This window comes from Fusarium venenatum, assembly GCF_020744135.1.
Source record: "Fusarium venenatum strain MPI-CAGE-CH-0201 chromosome Unknown EDB82scaffold_4, whole genome shotgun sequence".
In the NCBI taxonomy this organism is placed as follows: Eukaryota; Fungi; Ascomycota; class Sordariomycetes; order Hypocreales; family Nectriaceae; genus Fusarium; species Fusarium venenatum.
In genome coordinates, this window is record NW_027072132.1 from 5,257,326 (window position 1) to 5,282,486 (window position 25,161).

The 25,161-nt window shown below is 49.1% G+C and overlaps 11 protein-coding genes across 11 annotated transcripts; 6 read left to right on the plus strand and 5 right to left on the minus strand.

Moving 5' to 3' along the window:
• Window positions 1-107: 107 nt before the first annotated feature.
• EDB82DRAFT_530270 (mitochondrial 37S ribosomal protein uS2m) lies at window positions 108-1,939 on the minus strand (the record flags this gene model as incomplete). The annotated part of the gene is made up of 2 exons (XM_025738854.2): window positions 108-960; window positions 1,011-1,939. The coding sequence occupies 2 exons, from the start codon at window positions 1,937-1,939 to the stop codon at window positions 108-110; spliced, it is 1,782 nt and encodes a 593-aa protein (XP_025593573.2).
• Window positions 1,940-2,224: 285 nt separating this feature from the next.
• On the minus strand, window positions 2,225-4,806 carry EDB82DRAFT_516320 (uncharacterized protein). The gene is made up of 3 exons (XM_025738855.2): window positions 4,337-4,806; window positions 3,368-4,241; window positions 2,225-3,320 (listed from the first exon to the last, which is right to left on the minus strand). Exons 1-3 carry the CDS (start codon window positions 4,535-4,537, stop codon window positions 2,344-2,346), a joined length of 2,052 nt encoding a protein of 683 aa, XP_025593574.1. The 5' UTR covers window positions 4,538-4,806; the 3' UTR covers window positions 2,225-2,343.
• On the minus strand, window positions 4,804-6,451 carry EDB82DRAFT_516323 (uncharacterized protein). Its single transcript, XM_025738856.2, has one exon. It carries the CDS (start codon window positions 6,130-6,132, stop codon window positions 5,215-5,217), a length of 918 nt encoding a protein of 305 aa, XP_025593575.1. The 5' UTR covers window positions 6,133-6,451; the 3' UTR covers window positions 4,804-5,214.
• Window positions 6,452-7,689: 1,238 nt separating this feature from the next.
• EDB82DRAFT_516325 (uncharacterized protein) lies at window positions 7,690-8,644 on the plus strand. Its single transcript, XM_065608999.1, has 3 exons — window positions 7,690-8,225; window positions 8,280-8,439; window positions 8,498-8,644. Exon 1 carries the CDS (start codon window positions 7,988-7,990, stop codon window positions 8,192-8,194), a length of 207 nt encoding a protein of 68 aa, XP_065463479.1. The 5' UTR covers window positions 7,690-7,987; the 3' UTR covers window positions 8,195-8,225; window positions 8,280-8,439; window positions 8,498-8,644.
• A 392-nt stretch (window positions 8,645-9,036) lies between these two features.
• Window positions 9,037-11,743, plus strand: EDB82DRAFT_337049 (uncharacterized protein). The gene is made up of 2 exons (XM_025738857.2): window positions 9,037-9,093; window positions 9,165-11,743. Exon 2 carries the CDS (start codon window positions 9,225-9,227, stop codon window positions 11,604-11,606), a length of 2,382 nt encoding a protein of 793 aa, XP_025593576.1. The 5' UTR covers window positions 9,037-9,093; window positions 9,165-9,224; the 3' UTR covers window positions 11,607-11,743.
• An 811-nt stretch (window positions 11,744-12,554) lies between these two features.
• On the plus strand, window positions 12,555-16,476 carry EDB82DRAFT_580150 (uncharacterized protein). Its single transcript, XM_065609998.1, has 3 exons — window positions 12,555-12,807; window positions 12,856-12,906; window positions 12,959-16,476. The coding sequence occupies exons 1-3, from the start codon at window positions 12,636-12,638 to the stop codon at window positions 16,303-16,305; spliced, it is 3,570 nt and encodes a 1,189-aa protein (XP_065463480.1). The 5' UTR covers window positions 12,555-12,635; the 3' UTR covers window positions 16,306-16,476.
• An 89-nt stretch (window positions 16,477-16,565) lies between these two features.
• EDB82DRAFT_337054 (chaperonin Cpn60/TCP-1 family) lies at window positions 16,566-18,835 on the plus strand. The gene is made up of 6 exons (XM_025738859.2): window positions 16,566-16,842; window positions 16,907-17,001; window positions 17,056-17,077; window positions 17,135-17,371; window positions 17,419-18,418; window positions 18,469-18,835. The coding sequence occupies exons 1-6, from the start codon at window positions 16,801-16,803 to the stop codon at window positions 18,711-18,713; spliced, it is 1,641 nt and encodes a 546-aa protein (XP_025593578.1). The 5' UTR covers window positions 16,566-16,800; the 3' UTR covers window positions 18,714-18,835.
• A 1-nt stretch (window position 18,836) lies between these two features.
• EDB82DRAFT_337055 (programmed cell death protein 2) lies at window positions 18,837-20,392 on the plus strand. The gene is made up of 2 exons (XM_025738860.2): window positions 18,837-19,081; window positions 19,140-20,392. Exons 1-2 carry the CDS (start codon window positions 18,965-18,967, stop codon window positions 20,232-20,234), a joined length of 1,212 nt encoding a protein of 403 aa, XP_025593579.1. The 5' UTR covers window positions 18,837-18,964; the 3' UTR covers window positions 20,235-20,392.
• Window positions 20,392-21,562, minus strand: EDB82DRAFT_337076 (armadillo-type protein). The gene is made up of 2 exons (XM_025738861.2): window positions 21,289-21,562; window positions 20,392-21,081 (listed from the first exon to the last, which is right to left on the minus strand). Exons 1-2 carry the CDS (start codon window positions 21,450-21,452, stop codon window positions 20,550-20,552), a joined length of 696 nt encoding a protein of 231 aa, XP_025593580.1. The 5' UTR covers window positions 21,453-21,562; the 3' UTR covers window positions 20,392-20,549.
• Window positions 21,563-21,670: 108 nt separating this feature from the next.
• Window positions 21,671-24,535, plus strand: EDB82DRAFT_541668 (ATP-dependent DNA ligase; the record flags this gene model as incomplete). Its single annotated transcript, XM_025738862.2, has 3 exons — window positions 21,671-22,457; window positions 22,503-22,865; window positions 22,916-24,535. The coding sequence occupies exons 1-3, from the start codon at window positions 21,795-21,797 to the stop codon at window positions 24,533-24,535; spliced, it is 2,646 nt and encodes an 881-aa protein (XP_025593581.1). The 5' UTR covers window positions 21,671-21,794.
• On the minus strand, window positions 24,523-25,105 carry EDB82DRAFT_516340 (uncharacterized protein). The gene is made up of 3 exons (XM_065609000.1): window positions 24,877-25,105; window positions 24,752-24,826; window positions 24,523-24,698 (listed from the first exon to the last, which is right to left on the minus strand). Exons 1-3 carry the CDS (start codon window positions 24,877-24,879, stop codon window positions 24,621-24,623), a joined length of 156 nt encoding a protein of 51 aa, XP_065463481.1. The 5' UTR covers window positions 24,880-25,105; the 3' UTR covers window positions 24,523-24,620.
• Between the last annotated feature and the right edge of the window lie 56 nt (window positions 25,106-25,161).

The window sequence follows — 25,161 nt, forward strand, 5'->3', positions numbered from 1 at the left end:
ATCATATCCATACAGTACATGTTATATATTCATATCAGCTTACATCGCTTCCTTAATCTATTTCTCCCGTGGGCTATTATATAGCTTCAATATTGTACACAGCTTTCCTATTGCTTGCCGCTTCTGATGCCGGCCTCAATAGCCTCCGCTGCATCCTTTAATCCCGACAACTGCTCCTCAATGCTTGTCAATCTCGAGTCGCTTGTTGGCTCAGCAGGCTGAGTCTCAATCTGGCTTTCGACTTGAGCTTCGACCTGAGCTTCAGCCTGGGCTTCAACCTGAGCCTCAACAACTACATGGGAGACGATAGGCTCTTTGGGCGAAGCAGGAATTGGCTCTGCAGGCTTGGTAGCAGGTTGCGCCTCAGCCTCGATGGCCTCAGCTACAGCCTTCAGGTTTGATAGCTGCTCTTCAATGCTCGCCAACCTTGAGTCAGGTGATGACTCGGTAGGCTGAGCCTCGACTTGAGCTTCAACGACTACCTCGGAGATAACAGGCTGTTCAGAGGAAGCAGGAATTGGCTCTGTAGGCTTGGTAGCAGAGTGTGTCTGAGCCTCAATAGCCTCAGCGGCAGCCTTGAGACCTGATAGCTCCTCCTCAATGCTGGTCAGCCTGGAGTCCGATGTCGAGTCAGCAGCGGTAGGCTTAACGTCCTCCGAGGCTGTCTCTGCCATCGCTTTAATGAGGTCACTGTCGGTGACCTCGGGCTCCTCTCCGTAGAACTGTTCCCGTAGAATCTTCTGCTCTTCCTCATTGAAGCCCTCCAGGTTGTGCTGCATTTGACCCATAACGTTCTTGCGTTCGGCAATAGCCACCTTCCTCTCACGGTTCATGTGCTGGACAATATCAGGGGGGTTTTGCCAAGTAGACTTGTCTTTCTTAGCATCTGCCATTCGTCGTTGATAACCACGTTGACCAGCTCGGCCTAGAACACCACTAACGACAGCCATAGCTCGTAGACTGCGCATATGTTAGTATAAAGAAAATACGGGGTATCTATGGATTCTTACCTGTCGTCATTGGCAGGAATGGTGTAAGTCACCCATGATGGGTCAGCGTTGGTGTCAATGACACCAATGGTGGGAATACTCTTAAGACCGCACTCGTACAAAAGAGTGTAGTTCTCAAGAGGGTTCAGGCAAACAACCAGATCAGGCATCAATGGTCGAGCTGAACCTCTGTAGTTTTCAAACCCAGGAAGCTCCGCGTCTTTGTGGTTCACAACCTTTGTACCAGCCATCTTCAAGATGACATCTCGGTTGGTGATGCCACCAGGAGTCCATTTGGTGAACAGGTGACAAGCACCTGCCATCTCGGCAGCCTGAGTAACAATCTCCATTTGGCCCTTGCGGTTTCCAACAAAGAGAATCAGACCAGCCTTGTAAGCAACCTCCTCCACCACACGAGCCGCTCGTCGAAGATGTGCCGCAGTGGTTTCGAGAGAGATCATGTGCACCCCCTGACGAACACCATAAATGTAACGAGAGTTTGCAGGGTTCCATAACGAAGTCTTGTGTCCAATATGCGTTTGCGAAGCCAGCAACAGCTCCAGAGTGATATCCTCAGGTCCTGGTGGGTTGTTGACAAGTTCGGTGGGGATATATCGCTTCACAAGCTTTGAACCGAGGCTTCGCGTGTTGGCCTGAATACGCTGCCATTCCCTGTACTGCTGAGCAGGCGTCACCGGAGTCGCAGAGTTCGAGTTCTTGTTGGGTGTCGTCCATGCTGAGACCCTGTGCTCGTGCGCAGAGTTTGTCCTGAGGGATAGAATACCGTCCTGCACAATACGCTGCTTCTTTCGTGCCGCGGAAACAATCTTGGGAGGAGTGGCAGTGGCCTGAGAAGTCGTCCACTCCTTCGCCTCAGGTGCAGCCTCAGTCTTGGTGGTGACCTGGGTGGACATTCGCCTGAGGATGGATCTGGAGATGGGATACGCCATTGTGTGGCGGCCTGGCTCTGTCAGCGAAATATTCTCAATGGCAGCACCTCAGTTGACTCACAATGCCGCACGGGGGCGTTCCTCAGGATCATGGCGACGACTTGCGGATTACTCGACTGTCGTAACTGTCGTTCTACGGTAGCCAAAATTTGGCTATGGCGGATGGTCCCGGATGCACAGATTTTCCGACCCGACTGACCTCAACCTTGCGATTCAACTTGAACGATTATTTCACAATACAGGGAGCCAAGTCGATGGGATTTTTTTAACAAAGAAAATTCAATTAATCCTGCAAAGGGTAAGGGTAATCTCTACTATAAAGCACTTCTTTCTCTTTCTGTGTATCTACAACTAAACAGCGCCCCGTCTTCATCATGTCGTTATGAGGAAAGTCAATGGTAACTTTACCGGCTAGTAAGCCTTGCAATAGTAAAGACACCTACAATAGCAACCGCCAATGTGACAATCGCGCCAGGAAGTATCAGTTCATTGGGCACGCCGGCGATGATCTGCTCCTCATGTGCATGTGCATGTGCATGTGTATGCGCCGCACGGCTCTTACGTCTCCGTGCGGGATGTTCATCCTCGGAATCATCATCGTCCTCTTCCTCCTCCTCCTCCGGCCACCACTTACGGCGCTCACGGAGACCAGCCCCGGTGGAGACGGAGGGTGTAGTAGGATGTCTAGGGTCGGCTGCAGAGACGGGAGGCTTCTCGGGATCGTGCACAAAGAGATCAACCTTGTCGTGATGAGCTTGGCGAGCAAGGATGACGGCCTCGAGCAAATCATGATCGGCGGTGATTGAAATAGAATCTCCCTCATCGTCCAAGAAGCTCAGGGCAAAACCAGCACCAACAATCTTTCCGTCTTCCACATGAGGCACTCCGCCAATGTTGTCTGCCTCAGCACCAAGTTTAGAGGCGATGGCTTCAACAAAGGCTTCGATGCCGTCTGTAGCGATGATCTTCATACGGTGTACTCGACCAGAGGGGGCCTTGAACTTGAAAGGGAAGGGGAGTTCTTCAGGGAGTTGATGCTCAAGAACATCAGGGAGAATGGAGCGGGGAGGCGATTCCATGCCAACATGAGAGGCCGAATCGCCGGGAGCGACAGTGTCGTTGAGACGATCACGGACCATGTCCGGGGATGTAAGACGAGAACCAAGGTTAGTGTGCTGAGCTTGGCTGCCCTCTCCTGACATCATGGATTCAGTCTCGGCGTCGAGGGAAAGCCAGAACTTGTTCCAGGCAGGACCTTCGTCGTTATTGTTGGACATGGCATTGATCTGGTCGAGAGTGGCATATGTGAGTTTGAGAACATCAACCATACCAACGATCTCGCCGCCATCATTCATAACAGGCAGGTTAAGATAGTGGCCATCTTGGAAGTTGTTAGCGGCGTCTCATAGGATAATTCGGATATCTTACCATGCATCTTGCGAAGGGCGGCCTGGAGGGTCATGTCCATGGGTGCAAAGTCGGGGTGAGGGGTCATGACACGCACGACACTACAGTTGGCGGGGTCCAGGCCAGGGGCAATGACTCGAAGAACGACATCCTTGCTGGTAAAAATACCCGTAATAGCACCTTGATCCTGAACCAGGACAGCAGTTGTGCGGTTCTCCTTCATGAGCTGAGCAGCCTCCTTAACCGAGGTTCGCACACTAACGGTGGTGGGGGGAACACCATTGAGCACGGTTTCCAAAGTAGGTCCGGACATCTTGCTGCGCAGAGCTTCGACGTACTGGATGATCTGCTGAGGCTGTGTAGAACCCAACTCAGACTGAACACCCTCAAGAGCGTCGTAGAGCTTTCGAGAAGAAGAGTAGGCACGCTCAAGCTTTTCCATGGCATCGTAGAAACACTTGGTGATATCCAGCACACCAGAAATGTCCTGGTTCTCGTCCATAACTGGTAAATGGCGGAAACCCTTTCGAACCATAAGATCCAAGGCATCGGTGGCGCTGGTGTCGGTTCGAGCGCAAAGAGGGTTCTTGGTCATGATTTCGGCGATAGTGACAGCGGAGGCCTTGGCTCCAGCTCCTACAACACGGAACGCAAGATCCTTGGCGGTGAAAATACCAGCAATTCGGTCGTCATCGTCGGTAACTAGGACGCAGTCCTCTCGCTTTGCTGCCATCAGTTGGGCAGCCTCGGCAACAGTAGTGCCGGGCTTGATCTGGAGGGCCTGGCTGGGCTTCAGGGCAAGGACAGTGCCGGGAGGAGCTTTGCGAGAGTGGCGAGCTCGACTTGTGAGGTGCTTCTTCTTCGAGAGGTCATTTTCGAGCTTCTTTCGGATAGCCTGGGCCAAAGGTTAGCAGCCTTGTTATGCAATTCGAAGCTTCTCGAGATATATATCGCATCCAAGATAGCGGGGAGAGGTAAATCATGACGAACCTCATCACGTTTGCTCTGCTTCTGGCGACTCGCACTGAAAGTAGATCCAGTCTCGGTAGGCGGTGTGGGCTCGAGGACAGGACGAGGAATATTAGAACTACCGCCGCCGCCGCCGCCGCCGCTGGGACTGTTGGCAAACGGAACTGCACCACGGCCCTTGTTGGGCGTGCTTCTGTGAGTGTTGTGAGAATGTCCTGACATGGCGGCAGATGGAACGAGGACGAGACAAGAGGAGTCGGTCCGGTTTATCGTCGCAGCCCAAAGGACTATTGCTATTCTGTTTCGCTGTAGGCAAAAGAGGGTCGGCGGCAGGAAGATGCAATAAAAGGTGAGTTTCTGCCCTGGCTGGAGAGAACCTTGGAAAATCGAGGATCAGCCAATCGCAGTGGGCGAGATATTCTGCGGCTGGAGGAAATCGGGTGACAGTGTTTAAGGTGAGTGACTCTTTGAGCTCCAAGGATGGTTGGTACGTCCTCTTGGCCCCTGGACTTTCAAGGTTGTTGTGGTAACTCTTTTAGGAGGTGTTGACTCTGTAGTGGATGTGGACCAATCACATGTCGTTAGAAACCGTTTCACCGCTTGATCAGACAACTTTTCCAGAGAGCACTCTCTCCTCAAAGACCAACACGAACCCTCGAATTTGATATAACATTCTTTTCAGGGATCTGGACTACTCTATGATATGCATCTCCATCCCATTCATGACCCGCATAATATCGTATGTATCTTGCTTATAGTTCATCGGGAGGGTCCATCGTAACCCGAACTGTCTGCACATCATGGGCCCGTGCTATTATGCATACATCCCTTCTCGATTCCTATACCGCCTTCATCCCTACCGGCTTTTCAACGTTCTCGGCCGTCTGCCTGCCTTTACTTCAATTTGAGCCACGTAGACCGCAGCCAATAGTTGAGGCTGGAGAAGTTTCTACCTTCTTTGGGAACTGCTTGTACACAACATCAAGGAAAGCATACATATTTTCCGACCCTCCAATGTAATCGAGTGTCTCCATAATGGTCTCTTTCCATTCATTATTGAGGTCTCCCTTGACAACGCGTTCGAGCAATTCGGTGACAACGACGGCCATTTCCATGCCGCCAACGCAAGTACTTGCGAAGTTGTTGGCTGTTGGTACACGGCTTCCACTCATACCTCGAAGAGTTGTCGGCTTGTTGTCCTTGTGGTCCCCATGATGCTCGTGGTGCTCGTAGAGTTCATGGTCGTTGTTGTCCGTGCTGAGGAGAAGAGGAGGCCTGGCACACAAGGCAGAGTGTAGCTTGATGGGCGAGCCGGTGATGAGATCGTGCAACTTCGCAAGCTGATCTTCAGTGGTGCGTGCGAGAGCCATGGTTGTTCCAGAGTCAGAGAATGTCGTGAGATCCTCTTCCGCCGTGGGTTTCTCGCAGGCAAACTGTCCTTGATGAGGTTGCTCAAAGGGAGTCTTGATAGGACCGGGGTATGTTAGGACGTGTCTGCCGGAGAAGTACACTCCTGCCCACGGCGCACTTCTGCCTGCGTCAGGGTCGTAGCCGGCCTTTCGAGCAATCGACCGGTTCATCTCCAGGTTCTTGCAATCCAGAAGATTACGCTTCTGTGCATGACTCAAATCGAAGGCATTCTCATTTCCATAGAGTTGCAAGGCGCGCTGATATCCACTGTATGGGATACTGCCTCCGCCAGTTGCATCGGCTTCGGTTGCGCGGTCAAGTCGAAAGAGGAATGTCCCAAAGTAGAGTGAATCACGTTCTCTCTCGGGTGCATCACATCCCTCAAATTTGATTATGCCTTCTTTCATCACGTTTGTGGGCAGCGGAATGAATCCACAGATGAATGGGAGGATGCAGGCCTGTGATCGAGTTTCTTGTTGGCTGTTGGCGGGAAGTAGAAGTGCAGGAAGGAAGAGCGTTTAGCAACTGCTAAGCAGTGCCTTCCTATGCCTCAGGGTATCAAAAAAGCTGCTAGAAGCTTCAGAGACGAAATTAGCAGGTTACTTTATGCTATTTAGACTCTACCTACTTCTTGGGCTATTTATTTTTATATCCTAAGACTTAGGAGGTAACATTTCTGCTGCGTCGAAAACATAACTTTATCGTGTCAGCACAAAGAACGAAACGTGTTAGTTAATGCAAATATTCATAAGTCCTTGGGCCACCTCAGTTACCCTCCTATGATGTTCACAACGGGCAAGGAGAAGCTTGAGAACTGTCTTTGAATGGCAATAACCCTGACAATCTATTGTTTCTCTTGCTTCCCAGACAGACTTGCAGAAAAACTGCCTCATGCCTCGTCAGCCCAATTCATATGCTTACAATATTTAGGCAGACGGATGCCTGCCATAGGGATACTGCACGATACACTTCTTTTGTGCTACTAAATATGAAGTAAAAGCATTATGCTTGTGAGAGTATCAAGCATAGAACCCGGTCAGCTTGCTAGATACCTACTAAGGTAGTAGGTAGTAGAAAAGTTAGCCTCCTAAGTCTTAGGATATAAGAATAAGCAGCCTAAGAAGTAGTCTAAATAGCATAAAGTGGCCTGCTAATTTTATCTCTTAAGCTTCTACTGGCCGGGTAACTCTTCTGGTACTTCTCAGTTTCTTTCTCAGCGGCCCGGTTATCTAATGAGATTTATCGCAAACAGAATGGACTATCGCAGTAGTTGGAGCAGCAACCCGACACTATTAAGCCTTGTAGGACCATATCTGATAAATTGACAGAATCCACCATTCCACAGTTAACTATATATAGAAAATACAAATACACTTGTATAAGTACTTTTATCAATAAGAAATCCACAATTACTTATCCCAGACCGTTAAACCGCCCAACTGACGTTGCCACCGTTTTGAGCGTCAAGAACGTTGAATCTCATCGGCGTAGGAATTCATCTTATCAGGACACGGAGCTCACAATGTAAATAGATCGTTGTGTAGATGTCGGGTAAGAAACATTGGATCATTAGAAAGTAGGTGCAGGGTAACGTGCATCAGTGTGGTAGCGATGATGAAAACTGAACTCGGCCAAAAAAAATCAAAAATCCTACAGTATTAATATTTTCTTCAACTCTGGTGATCCAAGCCGCCACATGCGGCCTTTCTCATTTAATGAACAGTAAAACATTTATTTGTTGTCTCATGCCCAACTATCAAGGTGTGTCACTTGTGTGGATAGAAAGTTTGAGGCGGTGATAGAACACGAAAGAATACGGTCTAGTGATAAGGGGAGTTCAAGTAAAGTTTAAGTGCTAGGTATTTATGACTACCTACATGTAAATAGCCATGCCTCAAGGTATTGGAAAAATTGACCACTGGAAGCATAAGAGATGAAATTACTAGGTTAGCTTATGGTCTTTAGACCATAGTTCCTAGACAACTTATTTTTACTCCCCAAGACTTAGGAGGCCAACTTTTCTACTACCCACTAGCCGTGTAAGCAACTTGCGGTTCTAGTTGTACATGGATGCCTCTCATTAGTGGAGTTAAGAAACATGTTGATCAATTAGGCCATCACGAGGTTAATTGACTCGTTGTAAAGATTCTACTAACTGTACACATACATGCCAATTGAGCTCAAAGATGGGATGTCAGACGCCAAGTGCGATTCTGTTTGCTGACGAACGCCTCAACCAACCTTAAAGAGCTGAATGGTAGAATGTACAGTCATGGACTGGGGGAACCTAGGCAACAAATTGCAGATTGGACGATGGGATTGGTGATTATGACACAGCATATCTCTGTCAATTGTTTGGCTGGAATGCAAAAGCCCGTTGTAAGCCTTTGGGCGTTTATTACTGTCCAATGGGCCACATTCACCTGGTATGGAAAGACGTACGCATGGCTTCGGCCTGGCCAGGTTTAGTGAGACAGCTTAGCTTTGGAGCTGTGTTGATCCTGAAACAAGACGTCATTACATTGGCTGCAAGGATTGTTTTTTCCATGGCTTCCCTTGTTGCTATAATTGAGACATGTGCTACTATGATCCCAGGTTGTTATGGTAGCAACAGGGAATAAGTAGAGACATGATGTTATTCCCGAAGAGTATGTCGGTATACTGAGTTGTTTACCTTTTGCTCTCTCGGTGGTGTTGAGTGCTGAGACCGTAGACTATGATTGAAGTTAATGGCTTGGGAGGCTTATCGAATGAGGAAAGTAGCTAACTAACTTGGCGAGAAAAGAGGAGAGGGCGAGCACTCTCACTGATGATAGCTTGAAAATAGCTCAATGTCAGACAGATACCGAGGATAACATGGTGTAAGACGGATGGTCGTCGTCCAGGTCACGTCTCAGAAGCTGGGTCTTGGTCCGATCGACTAACCAACTTAGCCGCTAAGCTACCCAAGATGTACCAGGATGAGAGGAAGTGGGCTGAGCCTATTGTGAATCTGGATTTGGTGGCACACGTTGCCCCAGGTGATCAGAATATGTTTACATGATTGTACATCTGCCCAAGTAGATCTGGAGCGCCTACCCCAAAGATGCAAGCTACCCACTACTCTTCTCGTATCTAGCACCAAAGCTGCATACTCCATACATACTGATACAGAACAAACAATCTGTTTGCGCATCAATTGTATCAATCGCATCTATTCTTATTACACCTCATCGCATCGCGCATCGCATCGCATCACATCTCATCAAAACCTTCGTCTTGAAAAAGAGGCGCAATTACACTATAACTTATAAAGCAAAAAGTCGACTCCGACTGGAATCAAAGAAACTATTTCGGTAGCCCGGCGCTCTGTGCTTGCGCTGTGTGAGGTAAGTAGGATAGTCATCATTGCCTACCTAGGCCAATTGACTTATCAATGGCTCTAGTTTCGGACCAATAGGTTCCAATCGACAACTGAACGACCGACGACAATTCAATTCCGGACTCCCCTTGCGATAAAATGCAGTCCAATCTATCAGGAGGACTTCATGCTCGACAAAAGCAGCATCGGCGTCAAAACTCGACACCGACTGCTTTTGAAGGTGCTAAGATCCCCAATCTGCCAACCGCACAACGACAAACCGCACACCGACGCGGCCTCAGTCTCGATATTCGAAGACAACACATTGCGGCATCTCCAGCAACTACAACAACACCAACAAGGCAGAACCAAATGGTAGGTACAAATACTAACAACACAGGACTATCCCATTATCCGCAGCATAATGTACTGCGAGAAGCGCAGCAGCAACGCATACAAGCACGCCCGGGCACACAGAACCCTTACGCCAACCTGGCATCTAGTGCAAGCGACAACTATCTCATGTCACCCCACGGAACTCCTCAGACACAGCGATTCGACCCGTCCTGCTTTGACCCAAACTCAATTCCCTTTGATACTTACAACACAGACTTCAACGTGATGATGAGCAAAGGCCAACAAGCTTACGGCGACAACTTGTCGGGAGGTAAGGAATTTGATCTTTTTAACAATGACAGTGCTCTTTCGACACCATCCTTTATGACCTTTCCCTCCGAGGGGTCCTCCGCCCAGGGCTGGGCCTCTGAAGGTGACACCTCCAGCACAAGGAGGACCTCGCGGAGGATAAGCGGCGGCATCTTGGACCGTGTCAACAAGTTCGAGAACTTGGACTCAGCAAGACCAGCGACTCCTCCGAGCCAGAACCAGAACCAGGGCCACAGCACACAAAGTCAGTCCTTCAACTGGACGATGCCACTGGCCGCCACGACTAACCTGGAGAAAGGTTACTTTCCCCCTACACCCACCGAGACTTCCCAAGACCGATTGGTCAAGGACGAGCCAGTACCAAGTCGCTTCTCTGATGACTACGATGAGTCTATGGAAGAGACTATCAAGCCCGTCAGGAACCGTGGGGGAAACCGAAGGGTCCAGACCATCTTCCAGGACATTAGACAACACTCTGAGCAGGACATGTCTAGCCAAGGTCAAACAGACTCTGCTTCCGAGTCATCCTTTCACGCACTGCCAATGTCGACTCCTGACTACATGAACATGAATAACTTCAACAACGAGTTCATGAAGATCGAGAACGGCTTCGGCCGTCAAGAAATCCACGGTCTCGATATCACTCCCAGCACACCCCACATGTCACACTTTATCGACCTCAGACCTTACCCCATGAACGCTCAATCCATCTCTGGCACACCCTCCCAAACACCTTCCCGTCGCCACTCTCCTCACCGCCGAACAGAATCTGTTGCAAGCATCGCTAGCGCCGCCAGCATTGCCAGCATCAACATTGAGGAGACCAAGACAGAGACCGGTGTGACTCAGGACGAGATCGCTCAGTTCATCAGCGGCCCTGATGCAGGTGACGGCAAGTGGACATGCACATACGAGGACTGTGGTAAGAAGTTTGGTCGCAAGGAGAACATTAAGTCGCACGTCCAGACTCACCTCAACGACCGCCAATACCAGTGTCCCACATGCAAGAAGTGCTTCGTCAGGCAACACGACCTTAAGCGACACGCTAAGATTCATACTGGAATCAAGCCTTATCCCTGTGAATGCGGGAACAGCTTCGCTCGCCACGACGCTCTCACTCGACACCGTCAGAGAGGCATGTGTATTGGCGCTTTCGACAATGTCGTGCGTAAGGTTGTTAAGCGAGGTCGACCTCCTAAAAAGAGCCGCCCTGATATCGAGACCCGCATGGACAAGTCGGCTAGAACCCGCAAGAAGAACATGTCTATCAGCTCAATGTCGTCTTTCTCTGCATGCTCGGACAGCTCAGCCGTAACCTCACCAGATCAGTTTATGCTTGACGACATGATGGATATGGGAATGCCTTCGCAAAGCCAGAACCTTGCCGCCGTCTCCTCAGCACCCATGACCGGCCTCACTGCTGCAGCTCTCCAGGAGTATGCCTCCTCACCATCCGCTGTCAGCGCCCACTCTTACGTTTCCCCTGAAGCTATCATGGACGGTACTCCCATGCACGTTGCATCTCCCGCCAAGAGCGCCGCGAGCCAATACAACACCCCCCCTGAGCTGTCACAATCATCATCCCCCCCTGGCACCCACTATTTTGAGGTTGAACAAAACAACTCGATGAACACCGACGACCTAACCGCTATCCCGGGTACATCCACCTATGTCACCTCGGCGACTATGGCTGCTACCCTTCCCCTGGGAATGAGCAGTGCAGACGACCTTTTGCTGCAGTTCGGTGGAGACAATGGTCTTATCCAGCTGGACCGCGATTCGCATATGCTCTCCATGGGCAAGTTTGAGGATGATGAGTTTGAAAGCAGCATGTTTGCCAATAATGATAACGACGTCTTCTTTGGCAGCAACTAGCTTGCGCCCCACGCATTGGGATTGTCATTGTTTTATTTTTTGCTCAAGCGAAAAAAAGCCCTTTCGTAACCTAATCAGCGTCGGCGTGCTTTACTTTTATTTATTCTTCATTTTGGATAATATTTGCCAGCTTGCGCCTTTGTTTTCAAGCAAGCAAGCAACCATCAGCGTGGCATTTTTATTATTACCTATTATTTGTTTCTCCTTTTTTATTCACGACGCTCACGCTTACGCAGCCATGCATCGATGCATATGCACGCATAACCGCAAGTCATGTCTTGTTATGTACAACACGATACGGATGGGGTCGAGAAGGTCACGAAAAGGCATGAGGTTTGGACTTATTTACACTTGGGGAGATTTTTCCTCAACATCAGCATCAGGATTTGGTTTTTGGGACCAAATATTGGGAAAGGCGAATGGATATGGAGCTTTTTATGGGTTTTTGGGAATTGGAAATTGTTAGAAAGCCAAGGTCTCAACGCGGTTGGGTGTCGTACACCCCTTTTGGACCGCCTGGATGGAGTTTGGGGTTGAGGCTTTTGCTTAGGGTTTACCAATGGGATACTCATTGACGACTATTATTGTTTCTTTTGGTGTGAAACGTATTGAAATTCGACTTCTAGTTGTGCGTGCTATGACTGAGAGTCGATGTATAAGTGCTGTTGAGAGGCTGAGGTGGTAGGACTGTTGTATATGCAGTGCATGTTATAGCAGGTTGATTATACACACTTTTCGCTATGTATTTCTTAGGTACAATTTACGTTTTCAAATCCATCAATTGCTTAGTGTTTGTACTATTTCCCTTCTCTATGTTTTGTGTACCAACGTTAATTGTCAAGATCCCAACGTCTCACAGGTGCCGTTTATTCTCCACTCACTCGCAGCTACCTATCGATCACAGCTTGGCTCATGCTTCAATACAAACTAAATTTCCCCACCACTTTCATTAATCCTTCCTCCCCTCAACATCGCTATCATAATAACTGGCAATTAGCTATAGGATTGTCTCCTCGACGCTGATTGATCATGTTAACGCCCACCATTGCCGTAAAAACCGACTTTCTCTACGCTGCTGGAAACACCCCAGCAACCAGCCTGACCCGATCCGCTCCTCACGGCCAAGATGTAGATATTCTGTCACTAGGATGTGGCGACTTGCGCAACGTTCTTTACACAACATATTTGGAGAAAGGACTTCGTGAGTTCTCATGTGGCCTCTCATTCATCTAGTAGCTGACTGAAGTAGCCCAGAGAAAGATTGACATTACCTGCTGTGATGTTACAGAGAGCATTATCGGTAGGCGAATTACACTGCAGCAAAGCGCTTCAAAACCGCTGACAAGATCTAGCTCGCAATGCCTTCTTTTTGATTTTCCTCCTTGACGAGGACTGCAAGCTCAGCAATGAGCAGCTCTGGAATGTCTATTACCACTTTTATGTTGATGAGGAGACTGCCGCTGCTGTGCTGCAAACCGCCACCAAGCTGCTCACGGCATCCAAGTCCCTTGATGAATGGAACACCAGCAACTTTGCAAATTCTATAAAGTTTTGCGATGCTGACACTCTGTCAGATATTCGACGTGTCTGGATGACCATCAAGAATGCAGCAGCTAAGTGCCAGTCGGGAGATTATATGGAGACATTCCAGCAAAATATCAAGCCATCCAAGGACCATCATGATGAGATGCTTGGTGAAGGAGGCGCCAATATCTCGGCCATGCGTTCTGCGGCACCTCTATCTCTGCAGGCAGGCGCAGGGCTTATAGAAGTGTCCCGAGAGTACTGGAAAGAAGGCACAGTCACGCCACGACATGCCACGGACAAGTCACCAAATCCACTCCTCGTTAGTCTCCTCTCTGAAAACAGCCTCCTTCATTACGGCAGTGACCCCATCATGGGCTTTCATCTGGCTACTGCTTATGCTGCTCTCCAGGAGGGATCTCCTCTAGAGCCTAAGGGCACAAAACAAGACTTTCCCGCCTCGGCTGCCGCCAAAACCCAGTTCAATGAATGGATTTCGGCTTTCAAGTCGCTGAAGAAGAACATATTGATCCGATTTGCCGTTGCTGATGCGTTGACTCTTTGTCACAGCTTCCAGACCGCTCAAGCAACAGGGAAACCGGCCAATCTTTACCGAAGGACCTGGGACTCACGCCCACTAGTATTGGACCTGAAGGAATATGGCAAGGGTGGTACAGGGCCTTCATCGTTCGATATGATCGATACATCGAACCTGTGTGACCACATCGGAGCCATTAATATTCTTATCGCAGCAGGGCCCCTGCTCAAAGATGAGCCATGGGCCTCGTTGTTTACAGAGCTGCTTCTCAAATCTGGAAATTCCAAGGACAGTACTTTTGATAAACTCCTCTGCGGTCATGCACCTACCATTTCGTTGCTGCTCGGGTTTAGCCCTGTGCAGTACTGGACCAACGCCAAGACCGACTCTCACGTTGACGAAATCTTGATTGGGCTCATGAACCAAAAGAAAGGAGAGACGCAGACGCGCAATCGGCTGGCTTGGAAGCGGAACACTTGGCTTTCAGATCAAGCCAGCCATGGGAAGCTTCACATTGACTCCAAGCAACTGATAAAATTGCTTTCTCCCCTCTATGACTATATGTTTGAAGCTGAGAACATTACAAAAGCCCAAAGTATGGACTTTAGGTCATACTCGTACGGGCATTTCAATCGCGCAAGCTTCGCTGCTATGCTAAAACTCGTCATGGCACGAGTCGCGACGGAATGGCCAACCATGTGCTCAGCGTTAATCGACTCTATTGCCCAAGAGCATCGCTTTCTGCTAGCTAGTAATGGTATGCAGGACTTTTGTCTCCAGCTTCATCTACATGGTGTCAATACCGAGCCTTGGATCATACAGGAGAGCAGATCTATCTCAGAAGATGGAGGCTTTAATCGTTGGAAGTCACTTCCACCAGCAGTCGCTGTTACGGTAGTGATTCCTCGGAACGCTGTTGCTCGATTGTATAAGCACAAGGAAAAGGCTTTCAAGATAGTATCGCCACCACTTGTTGGATCAGTGCGGTCCAGCCATAATGCGACAGAAGCATGGCAAAACATGTTTGGCGATGTCCAGATTGCTTTTGGTAATGTCGAAACAAAGAAAATGCCAGATGATGATGAATTCCAAGTCACCATCGAAAGAGACAGGGCTGGTTGGGACGGAGACTCGCCTCTCATTGCATCTTTCTACGTTCCTACATCAACTTTACAGAATGAACCAAAGTCGGCGCTGGTAGGTCTATGTGTCCCACCAACAGGACAGAACTCAGTCATCTTTGGACCTATCCTTGGAATGACCATGACCGTCTTTGAGACGCGAATCGACGACAGATCAAGCTTATTCGTAACAAAGCACCTGCCTGGTCAGCACACATATCCTGTCCTGTGTGCAGCTGTCAAGCCCCTCGACAAGACATTGAACGAGGGCCAGGATGATAAGTTGACAAAGATGTTGCTTGATATACCACCATCCGAGTCTACGATAACCACGATCACAGGCCATTTGGATATAACCTCGAAGAAAGGAAGGGACCTTCTCAAAAACAAGGTTCCGATTGAGTTTCGTCAACAGAGTCCCTTTGTTCTTGATATTGTATTTGGCGAAGACAAGCTTATTTGCCCTCTCAAATTTCCAGTGCCCATCACCAAGGATGGAATCAAGTCACGAGTTGCTCGAACAACGGGTTACATCGAGTTGATAGTACCACTGGCAAAACCAGCTGATTCTCCAGAGTTATTGAGATTCATTTATCCCTCAGTAATCTCTTCATCGGGCGTACCGGCAAGTCTGAACATGCCGCATCTAAACCTTGATAATCTCCCAGTTCTTGATCTAGAGAATGAGGACAGGAACCGGTGGATGGTAACCTTGACATCACTGATGTTCTCAACCCGAGAGAAGCACTTACGTAACGTACGTGACGAAAGCGGCATCTCGCATGATCCAGCGGTCAACTTCAAGGAATCCATCTTCACCATGTTCATGATTGCTTCGGGCTTGCAGGGTGGCCAGACAGGCTTGTTCGCCATCAACCACCCTGAACGAGGCGGTATTCATATGCTGGTTTTCGTATCAGCCATCAGAATTGACGGAGACGCAGCCTCCGTGGTTCTTGATGCGGCTGTCATTCCTTTCACGATGGATCTTATCTCATCAGGCCGAATGGAATCCTTCCTTCTCATGCTCAGGGAACTTGAGTGCGGCAGCGTCGCCGTTGATGATGCAGAACTCGAACTCTGGAAGAAGGCCCTCCCATCTATGGTAGAGCGATGCCGCACTTGGTCTCACGGCAAGAAATGCGAGTACAAGAGGAAAGGAGCCACGATACCACTGAGCACTAAAGATGGCGAGCAAGTCTTGTGTTCATGCGGAAACGGTCGTCTACCTAAAGATTTTGTTTCACTGCCCGAGTGGGCCAATGCGGCACCTAACGCTGTTCGAATCGCAATCAGCCCAACCTACACAGTCCCGTTCAACGAGGAAGTCATTAATCCAGCCGAACTTCCTCAAGGAACTCCAGTAACTCGAGTCGAGCGATGTAGAAGTTGCGGAAAGTCAGAGAATGAAGAAGGGATAACGCTCAAGAAGTGTTCACGCTGCCAAAAGGTCAAATACTGCTGTGGAGATTGTCAGAAGAGGGATTGGAAGAAACATCGTGCTGAGTGTAAATGAGTGGATGGAATTGAGGCGATGCATGTATCAATGTTGAAGAAGCACTGGTGTGGTTGATCTACTTTGGTAGACATAAAGTAAATACATAAGAACTAAATACAGGAGGATAAAGTGCTTGCATGAATTCTGTGATTTTTGATGAAAGCACTAATCGCCGTCTTTCCTCAGGGTTGAGGAATTAATTATATGCAGCTCAGACAGCATCTAAATGTAGGCCCAGCTCGTTGACGTTAGTGATTGGACTCTCACCGAGCCCCTCTATAAATTCCCCTCGTACACCGACTGGTTGACCCACACCGCCTTCACCCCTTGGAGGGCATGAGGGGCAGAAAAAATGTCCCAGCCTAGCCTGTCCGCTATTGCCTGTTGACCAGCTGTTGCAAGCTTGTGCGATTACGAAATCGCGAAACCTTCAACACCAGCACCGCTTCTTCATAGCCTCGATTTTCTCGATCTCGAATATAGCCACCGTGCCAACAGCAGAGATCTACAATCATGTCGGCTGCACAACTTCTCAACCCAAAGGCCGAGTCCCGAGTACGTCGAAATAATACCCCCCGCAGACAAGTGGCCTTGCAGCCTGCTAACCCCGTTGTCGCAGAGGAGGGGCGAAGCTCTTAAGGTCAATATCAGTGCTGGTGAAGGTCTACAGGATGTCCTCAAGTCCAACTTGGGCCCTCGAGGCACCATTAAGATGTAAGTCCCTTTCTCAGGCTTGAACGTTTTCGCTCAAAACTAACTATTTATCAGGCTTGTTGACGGTGCGGGTCAAGTACGGTTACCTATCAAAATGCCCCTCGACGACCCCTAAACTGACCGATACCCTCAGATCAAGTTGACCAAGGATGGAAACGTTCTACTCCGTGAGATGCAAATACAGAACCCTACCGCCGTTATGATTGCCCGAGCAGCGACTGCCCAGGACGATATTTGCGGTGACGGAACTACCTCCGTGGTTATGCTGGTCGGCGAGCTTCTTAAGCAGGCAGACCGTTACATCTCAGAAGGATTGCACCCTCGAATCATCACTGATGGTTTTGAGGTTGCCAAGGTCGAGGCTCTTAAGGTGAATTCCTCGTCCCAATGCTTTGGTATTCCGACTAAACGTTGCAGTTCCTCGACTCTTTCAAGCTCGCTAAGGAGGTTGATCGAGAACTCCTCCTCAGTGTCGCCCGTACTTCGCTCACCACCAAGCTCAACGCCACCCTGGCCCAGAAGCTTACTCCCGATATTGTCGATGCCGTTCTTGCTATTTACCAGGAGCCCGCAAAGCCCGATCTACACATGGTTGAGATTATGAAGATGCAGCACCGAACAGCTGCCGACACTCGCTTGATCCGCGGATTGGCCCTTGATCACGGTGCTCGTCACCCCGATATGCCTAAGCGACTCGAGAACTGTTACATCCTTACCCTGAACGTCAGCCTGGAGTATGAGAAGACCGAGATTAACTCTAGCTTCTTTTACTCCAGCGCCGAGCAGCGTGATAAGCTTGTTGAGAGTGAGCGTCGCTTTGTCGATGCCAAGCTCAAGAAGATTGTTGATCTCAAGAAAGAGCTCTGCGGTAACGATGGAACAAAGAACTTTGTCGTCATCAACCAGAAGGGTATTGACCCCCTTTCTCTTGACGTCCTTGCCAAGAACAACATTCTCGCTCTCCGACGAGCCAAGCGCAGAAACATGGAGCGACTTCAGCTTGTTTGTGGCGGTGTTGCCCAGAACAGTGTCGATGACTTGTCCGAGGAGGTTCTGGGTTACGCTGGTCTCGTCTACGAGCAGACTCTGGGAGAGGAGAAGTACACATTCGTCGAGGAGGTCAAGGACCCCAAGTCAGTTACTCTCATGATCAAGGGTCCTAATGCCCACACTATTGCCCAGGTGACAGATGCCGTCCGAGATGGTCTTCGAAGTGTCTACAACATGATTGTCGACAAGTCTGTTGTTCCTGGAGCTGGTGCCTTCCAAGTTGCTTGTGCCTCTCACCTCAAGAGCGATGCCTTTGGCAAGACTGTCAAGGGTAAGGCTAAGTGGGGTGTTGAGGCTTTCGCTGATGCTCTTCTCATTATTCCTAAGACCCTGGCTGCCAACGCTGGCCTTGATATTCAGGATGCTCGTAAGTTCTTCTCTTCTAATCTAATAGATACAGTAGCTAACTCATAGTAGTCGCGGATCTCCAAGACGAGTACGCTGACGGCAACGTCGTTGGTCTCAACCTCGAAACTGGTGAGCCTATGGACCCCGAGCTGGAGGGTATCTTCGATTCTTACCGAGTTCTGCGAAATTGCATTGCCTCTAGCTCAAGCATCGCATCCAACCTGCTCCTATGTGACGAGTTGTTGAAGGCTCGACAGATGGGCAGAGCAGGTGGCCCTGGGCCTGGCATGGATGGACCTGATGATCACATGTAGGAGATACCACGTTAAAATGAGGCTAGACAAAAGACTCTGGGACGTAATAGACAATATTACGATTTCGCGTTACGATTCAAAAATACTTGTGATACATTAATAATAATCTACGAACCCATATCAATGTTAGGTAGTTGTAGTTGGGCTCTGATAGTGACGCTAAGCCCCGCATTGTTCGCATTTTTGAAAGAGAAAAAAAATATTTACCCCACCATCATCACCTAGCAATCAACCCCATCATTATCAGCAATATGGCTTCCTACGATTCTGATTCTTCCGATGGCGAGTTCGAGGAGACTAATGTTCTTCTCGGATATGCTTCTAAAGAAGCAGACGAAGACATTGTTAGCAAACTCGGCGGCCGCCCTGTAAGTTTTTGACCTGTCCCGCACTTGACAAATTCATGGTTGCTAACAATGGAGCCAGGACTGGTTAGATAACAGTGCTCCCAGCGCAGCCTACGCACGATGCAAAGTCTGCAAGGACTTCATGGCATTGATACTTCAACTCAACGGTGAACTTCCCGAGCGATTCCCTGAGCATGAGCGACGACTTTTTGTCTTTGCGTGCAGGCGACAGACCTGTCGGCGCAAAGAGGGCAGCATTCGTGCATTGAGAAGTGTACGAGTATGGAAGGAGGATAAACCCAAGGAGGAGAAGAAGGTTGAGGAAGAGAAGCCAAAGAATGACGGACCTGGACTGGGCGACACACTGTTTGGTTCAAAGGGCTTGGGCAATGCCTCCAACGCAAACCCCTTCTCCAGTAATGCCAACCCTTTCAGCACCTCCAGCAACCCCTTCAGCTCTGGATCTGCCAACCCTTTCTCTTCTTCCAACTCACAACCTGAGCCGTCCAAGCCTGCTTCTCCAGAGCCAGCCAAATCTGCCCCTCATAAGCCAGAAGGTGCCTCACTCACAAAAAGCTTTGCCGAATCTCTTAACATCAAAGATACCCCGGTGACACCACCTTCTCCCTCTGAGCCCTGGCCTGCGGAGGATGCTCAGGCACAACCTTACCCTACTCTGTATCTCGCCGATGCCGACTTTGAGACTCTGGATTCCACAACCACGAATGTTCCTGCCAATGCTCGTATGGAAGCCGCTGACGCTGCGGAGCCTTCGATAATCGACCGTGAAGCTTTCGAGTCGTCTATGGATGCCGCATTCCAGAAGTTCGCCGATCGTCTAGCGCAGAATCCCGACCAAGTTATTCGATATGAGTTTGCAGGCACTCCCCTGCTGTACTCAAAGAAGGACGCTGTTGGTGTAGCTATTAACAAGGGCGCTATTCCTCGATGTCCTAACTGCACAGCCAGAAGAGTGTTTGAGGTACAGTTGACGCCAAATGCCATTGCGGAGCTTGAGGCCGACGACCTGAGCCTGGAGGGCATGGAGTGGGGTACCATTATTGTTGGCGTGTGTGAAAAGGATTGCTCTCCTAGAGGAACACCAATTGGTCAAGTTGGATATGAGGAAGAATGGGCTGGCGTACAATGGGAAGAACTGTCAAAGGGCAACTAGACAATTTTGGGCACATTGGATAAAGAATATAGCGGGATATCAAACGCACTGTAAACAGCCGTCACATAATTTCGTGGTACACGTGAGCCAAATACGATGTATCAACAAATCGCAAGGTTCTATGCATCTCTAGATCCTTGGATTGCTCTGGAATGACATGTCCGATTAAACGCCTAGATTTTTGTAATGCCCCGCCATGCTACCATGTGAGCCCTTCCTAACCTTTCCACATCATGGGTCGTCATGTCCGAATCCCATCGTATGGGGGGAAGTGCACGAGAAATCCCTTTTGATCCGCTAAAACTCTGAAAAAGCCTAAACAGTGTCCTCCCATGACCGTCGGAGCACCCTGGAGAACTGCTCGACGTTGACGTCCTCACGGATCTCAGCCTTCTTGGCTTCGTTGTCGGGGTTTGAGGGAACCTTGACGTTGCCTTCGGCATCGACAGTCCAGCCGCAAATCTCAGTAACAAACTTCTTGGTAGCGTCCTCGTTGAGGCCGAGCCATGACTCGAGGTGGCCGATCTGGATCTCACGGAAAGCCTGTGAAACAAGGAGGGCGATGCGGTGACGGACAACCTCCTCAAAGTCGGGAATGTCGGCAATCAAATCGGCAACCATGTCGTCGTCGAGGTCAGCCCAGAAGCGGGAGTACTGAGCACCCTCAAGTTGACCATTGAGGGATCGGAGCTTGGTGATGGCTTCGCCGAGGTCGCCAGTGACGGCAGAGGAGGGGTTGATGAGGTGAAGAGCGAGAGAGAACTGCGCGGAGGGGAACTGGGTCATGGTCTTGACCAGGACGTTGGTGATGACTTCATCCTTGATGCGGTCAGGGTTGAGCTGGTACCTGGAAGGGGGTTAGTCCCGAGCTGAGAAGGTGAAAACAAAGTCAATCAGGATATTGGGCATTTCAGGCACACTAATAGTTGACTTCAGGTGCGGCCAAGTTGAGAACAACCCGCCGACACTAGTCAGGTAATAGGAAACGTTGACAAACGGTCATCATATAAAGCCCAGATTATAGAAAACAGTGACAAAAAAGCAGTACACTCACAGCTTCAGTAGTGTTCGGTTGGCATTGCAGTCGGTGAACTTCTGCTCGCATTGGTCCTGAAGGTAGGTCTCGAGAGCGCCAACAGCCTCGGGGTTGTATCGCTCAAGTCCGTTGATGATGGACGAGATCTCCTGAGGTCTCTCCGGCGGGTCTTCTCCGTTCATGGTGGCGGTATATAGGGGAGGGGTCGTTATGAGGGGGATGTCGGGGGGAGGTTCGCGATGGTGGGGCAGAGCAAAGATTTCGACGTTGTGTGAGATGAATCGTTTGTGCTGTGCTGTGCGTATAAAAAAGGTTTAGCGTCGAGTAGCGGGCTGGTTCCTGATTCTTGAGCTCAGGTATCGTCACGTGGCTTCGCGCCAAACGTCGTCATTGATGCGCCGCGTATTGGATTGACAAGTCATAATAGACGTGAATATGCATTTTTACTGTTTACAACTGCTGATTGACGGTAAATTCTCAAAATTAATGGATAAAAAACATAAAAAATACAGCTTATTTCCGTCATGCCCAGTCCAACCAAGAAACGGAAGCTCAATAACGGCACCAAATCAACGGCACCGGCTAGAGGTCTTGAGTATTTCTTTTCAAAGCAAAAACAAAATGGAGCAGAGTCTAGCAAGAAGCCGAAGCTAGAAGAATATAATGGTGCATCAAGTGATGTGCCGGCGGAAATGACCGATGAGGAATTGGCTAGGAAGCTCCAGGCTGAATGGAATCAAGAGGTTGCCAATACTCCGCACGCCGCGCTCCAGGAACAAACTCTACAACTTCCGAATAAGCACAATGTGTCAATATCCCGAGATGAAAGCCCAAGTCCAACATCGACCAAATCTAAACCATCCATTTCTCTCCCAACGGCTTTGAACAAGCCCAGTACGGATAACAAGGCAAAGCCCACACTTGGCCTTCAAGCTGCGGGTATGGCTGAGGATACAACAACGACTTCGATACCTTTTGACGAGTCGCCTCTGACGTTCGACCCAGCCGAATATGTGGATAAATTGAAGGAACATTGGGCCTCTGAAGGAGGCAATGCATCATATGCATTGCTCACTCGCTGCTTCATTCTTATCAACGGTACCACAAGTCGAATCAAAATCGTAGACACACTTGTGAACTGTTTAAGAGTTCTTATCGAGGGTGACCCGGCAAGTCTCTTACCAGCAGTATGTCCCTGTCCGTCATTCACTCTGCTTTTCTGACTTGGATAGGTCTGGTTAGCAACCAATGCCATCTCGCCTCCCTATGTCTCAATGGAACTAGGGTTGGGTGGTTCAGCGATATCCAAAGCGTTGCGGAACGCCTGCGGGCTTGATAACCGGGCTCTGAAAGCTATTTATGATAAATACGGTGATGCTGGAGATGTAGCCTTCGAGGTCAAGAAGAAACAAAGCTTCACACTCAGGAAACCAAAGCCCCTAACAATCAAGTCTGTTTACGAGTCTTTGGTAAAGATTGCCAGTAGTCAAGGACAGGGCAGTGCAGATACCAAGCAGAGAATAGTCGATCGTCTTCTTCAAGACGCCCGTGGTGGAGAGGAGAGCAGATTTGTTGTGCGAACTCTTTGTCAACATGTAAGCATAGCTATCGCTGCAGTAATCGGCCATTGTCTAACATCAAGCAGCTTCGTATCGGTGCTGTCAAGACAACAATGCTGATCGCATTATCACGAGCCTTCTTACTCTCGCGTCCAACAGGGTCCGATTTTTCTCTAAAGTCGGTGACCGATCTAGCCAAACTCAAGAAAGAAGATCTGGCCGAAGTTTGGGGTCGGGCTGAGGAAATAGTCAAGGCTTGCTTTGCAAGACGTCCAAACTATAACGATCTTGTCCCAGTACTTCTTGAGATTGGTATTTCCGAGGAACTACTAATACGATGCGGCCTTACTCTCCATATTCCTCTACGTCCAATGCTTGGGAGCATTACGAGGGACCTATCTGAGATGCTCACAAAACTACAGGGAAGAGACTTTGCCTGCGAATTCAAATACGATGGCCAGAGAGCCCAAATACACTGTGACGAGAATGGAAAAGTCAGCATCTTCTCTCGGCATTTGGAAGTCATGACAGATAAATATCCCGACTTGGTCGAGTTGATTCCGAAGATACGTGGAGAGGGTGTTGATAGTTTCATCATGGAAGGTGAAGTTGTGGCCGTTGACCGCGAAACTGGAGAACTCAAAAATTTCCAGACACTCACAAATCGAGCGAGGAAAGATGTTGACATCGGAGCTATTACGGTGGATGTCTGCATGTTCTCGTTCGATTTGATGTACCTAAACGGACAGCCACTGCTGGATCGGCCGTTTCGAGAGAGGCGGGAACTTATACGATCGCTATTCAAAGAGATACCACACCATTTTACCTGGGTCAAGAGCCTTGATGCTACTTCTGCAGATTCGGAGTCTGTTCTTGAATTCTTCAAAGCTGCCACAGATATCAAGTGCGAAGGGATCATGGTGAAGATCCTTGACAATTTACCTTCAGTGCCGTATTTAGGAGACGGAGAAGAAGAGGGACCAGAAGCATCTGACAGAACATTGACACCAAGATCAAAGTCGAAAGGAAAAGGGAAGTCGAGGGGCAAGAAAGATGAAAATGGAGAGAAGGTGAAAACAAGACGCAAACCCTTACTGGCGACGTATGAGCCAGATAAGCGACTTGACTCTTGGCTCAAGGTCAAGAAAGACTACAACTCAAGTTTTGACACACTTGATCTCATACCTGTCGCTGCCTGGCACGGACAGGGACGCAAGGCGAAATGGTGGTCGCCTATGCTTATGGCTTGTCGCAATGAGGAGACAGGATCTTTGGAAGCTGTGTGTAAGTGCATGTCTGGGTTCACGGATAGCTTCTACAAGGCCAACCGGCAATTCTATGACGATGGCGAAGAGAGTGGCGAGCCCAAGAATACGAGAACTACCCAGCCCAGTTTTGTGGAATATTCGGGTCCAAGACCCGATATCTGGTTCGAGCCACAGGAAGTGTGGGAAATGGCGTTTGCGGATATTACGCTGAGTCCAACCTACACTGCTGCGATTGGGCTTGTGAGTGAAGAAAGAGGGTTGAGTCTGAGGTTCCCAAGATTTATGAAGAAAAGAGAGGATAAGAGTCTTGAAGAGGCCAGCACAAACGATTTTTTGGCTGGTCTTTGGCACAAGCAAGAAGCCAAGGCTGCTTCGAAGAAAGAGAACAACGACGGGGCAAAGGCACAAGGAGAAGACGTAGAAGAAGCCGATGATTAGAGCTAGGCTATCTGCTCAGGTATTCCGATCAATATAAACAATGACGCCTCGCTCCAAGTGTACGAAAGAATTGAACATGTATTCATCATTTCCCAGCGTTCAATTTTTGAGCAATGAGACTGAAAACGGCGATTGATCCCATAAAGAGAACAGCGTTGTAAAACTAGGTACCCTCCGTTAGAAAACACACTAGGCTCGTATACCAGATAAACGTACCGCTTTTCTGGACACGTCTCGCTCTTCATCGTCTGTACGTGACTCGATAAAGAGTCGACGCAGGTTTGGCAATGCCTATCTCTCGTTAGATTTTGTGCCAGGGCAACCAACACAACCTTTTTCACCATTTTGGATTGGATTTGAGTAAAAAATCTTCGTTCAAAACTCTAGGAAACGATGTTTTTTTCTACTATCAAATAGACCAACACATTCGTGTAAGGTGATTCGGTCGTTGACTTGTGATGATGTATCTAGACGTTCTATAATGAGAAGAAGGTGACTAAGCTAGGCAAAAAATAAATTGTTAGCCATTGAAGCCACGCTACCGCGAACGGTAATCAGGCGGAAGTTTAGAGTTAGGGGGCAGCCAGCTTTATGGGAGCTGACAGGGCCACTGTAGTGTGCCCCCT

Excerpts from the sequence above, each read along its gene's own strand:
- EDB82DRAFT_516320 (XM_025738855.2), bottom strand. The coding sequence starts at position 4,537 with ATGTCAGGACATTCTCACAACACTCACAGAAGCACGCCCAACAAGGGC. Across the intron at positions 4,242-4,336 it reads AGCAGAGCAAACGTGATGAG|GCTATCCGAAAGAAGCTCGA; the intron begins GTTCGTCATGAT and ends CCTTTGGCCCAG. Across the intron at positions 3,321-3,367 it reads CGCCCTTCGCAAGATGCATG|ATGGCCACTATCTTAACCTG; the intron begins GTAAGATATCCG and ends ACAACTTCCAAG.
- EDB82DRAFT_516323 (XM_025738856.2), bottom strand. The coding sequence starts at position 6,132 with ATGAAAGAAGGCATAATCAAATTTGAGGGATGTGATGCACCCGAGAGA.
- EDB82DRAFT_516325 (XM_065608999.1), top strand. The coding sequence starts at position 7,988 with ATGTACAGTCATGGACTGGGGGAACCTAGGCAACAAATTGCAGATTGG.
- EDB82DRAFT_337049 (XM_025738857.2), top strand. The coding sequence starts at position 9,225 with ATGCAGTCCAATCTATCAGGAGGACTTCATGCTCGACAAAAGCAGCAT.
- EDB82DRAFT_580150 (XM_065609998.1), top strand. The coding sequence starts at position 12,636 with ATGTTAACGCCCACCATTGCCGTAAAAACCGACTTTCTCTACGCTGCT. Across the intron at positions 12,808-12,855 it reads ATATTTGGAGAAAGGACTTC|CCCAGAGAAAGATTGACATT; the intron begins GTGAGTTCTCAT and ends TGACTGAAGTAG. Across the intron at positions 12,907-12,958 it reads TGTTACAGAGAGCATTATCG|CTCGCAATGCCTTCTTTTTG; the intron begins GTAGGCGAATTA and ends GACAAGATCTAG.
- EDB82DRAFT_337054 (XM_025738859.2), top strand. The coding sequence starts at position 16,801 with ATGTCGGCTGCACAACTTCTCAACCCAAAGGCCGAGTCCCGA. Across the intron at positions 17,372-17,418 it reads CCAAGGTCGAGGCTCTTAAG|TTCCTCGACTCTTTCAAGCT; the intron begins GTGAATTCCTCG and ends TAAACGTTGCAG. Across the intron at positions 18,419-18,468 it reads CCTTGATATTCAGGATGCTC|TCGCGGATCTCCAAGACGAG; the intron begins GTAAGTTCTTCT and ends AACTCATAGTAG.
- EDB82DRAFT_337055 (XM_025738860.2), top strand. The coding sequence starts at position 18,965 with ATGGCTTCCTACGATTCTGATTCTTCCGATGGCGAGTTCGAGGAGACT. Across the intron at positions 19,082-19,139 it reads GCAAACTCGGCGGCCGCCCT|GACTGGTTAGATAACAGTGC; the intron begins GTAAGTTTTTGA and ends CAATGGAGCCAG.
- EDB82DRAFT_337076 (XM_025738861.2), bottom strand. The coding sequence starts at position 21,452 with ATGAACGGAGAAGACCCGCCGGAGAGACCTCAGGAGATCTCGTCCATC. Across the intron at positions 21,082-21,288 it reads AACCGAACACTACTGAAGCT|GTACCAGCTCAACCCTGACC; the intron begins GTGAGTGTACTG and ends ACCCCCTTCCAG.
- EDB82DRAFT_516340 (XM_065609000.1), bottom strand. Across the intron at positions 24,699-24,751 it reads GAGACGTGTCCAGAAAAGCG|TTTTACAACGCTGTTCTCTT; the intron begins GTACGTTTATCT and ends GAGGGTACCTAG.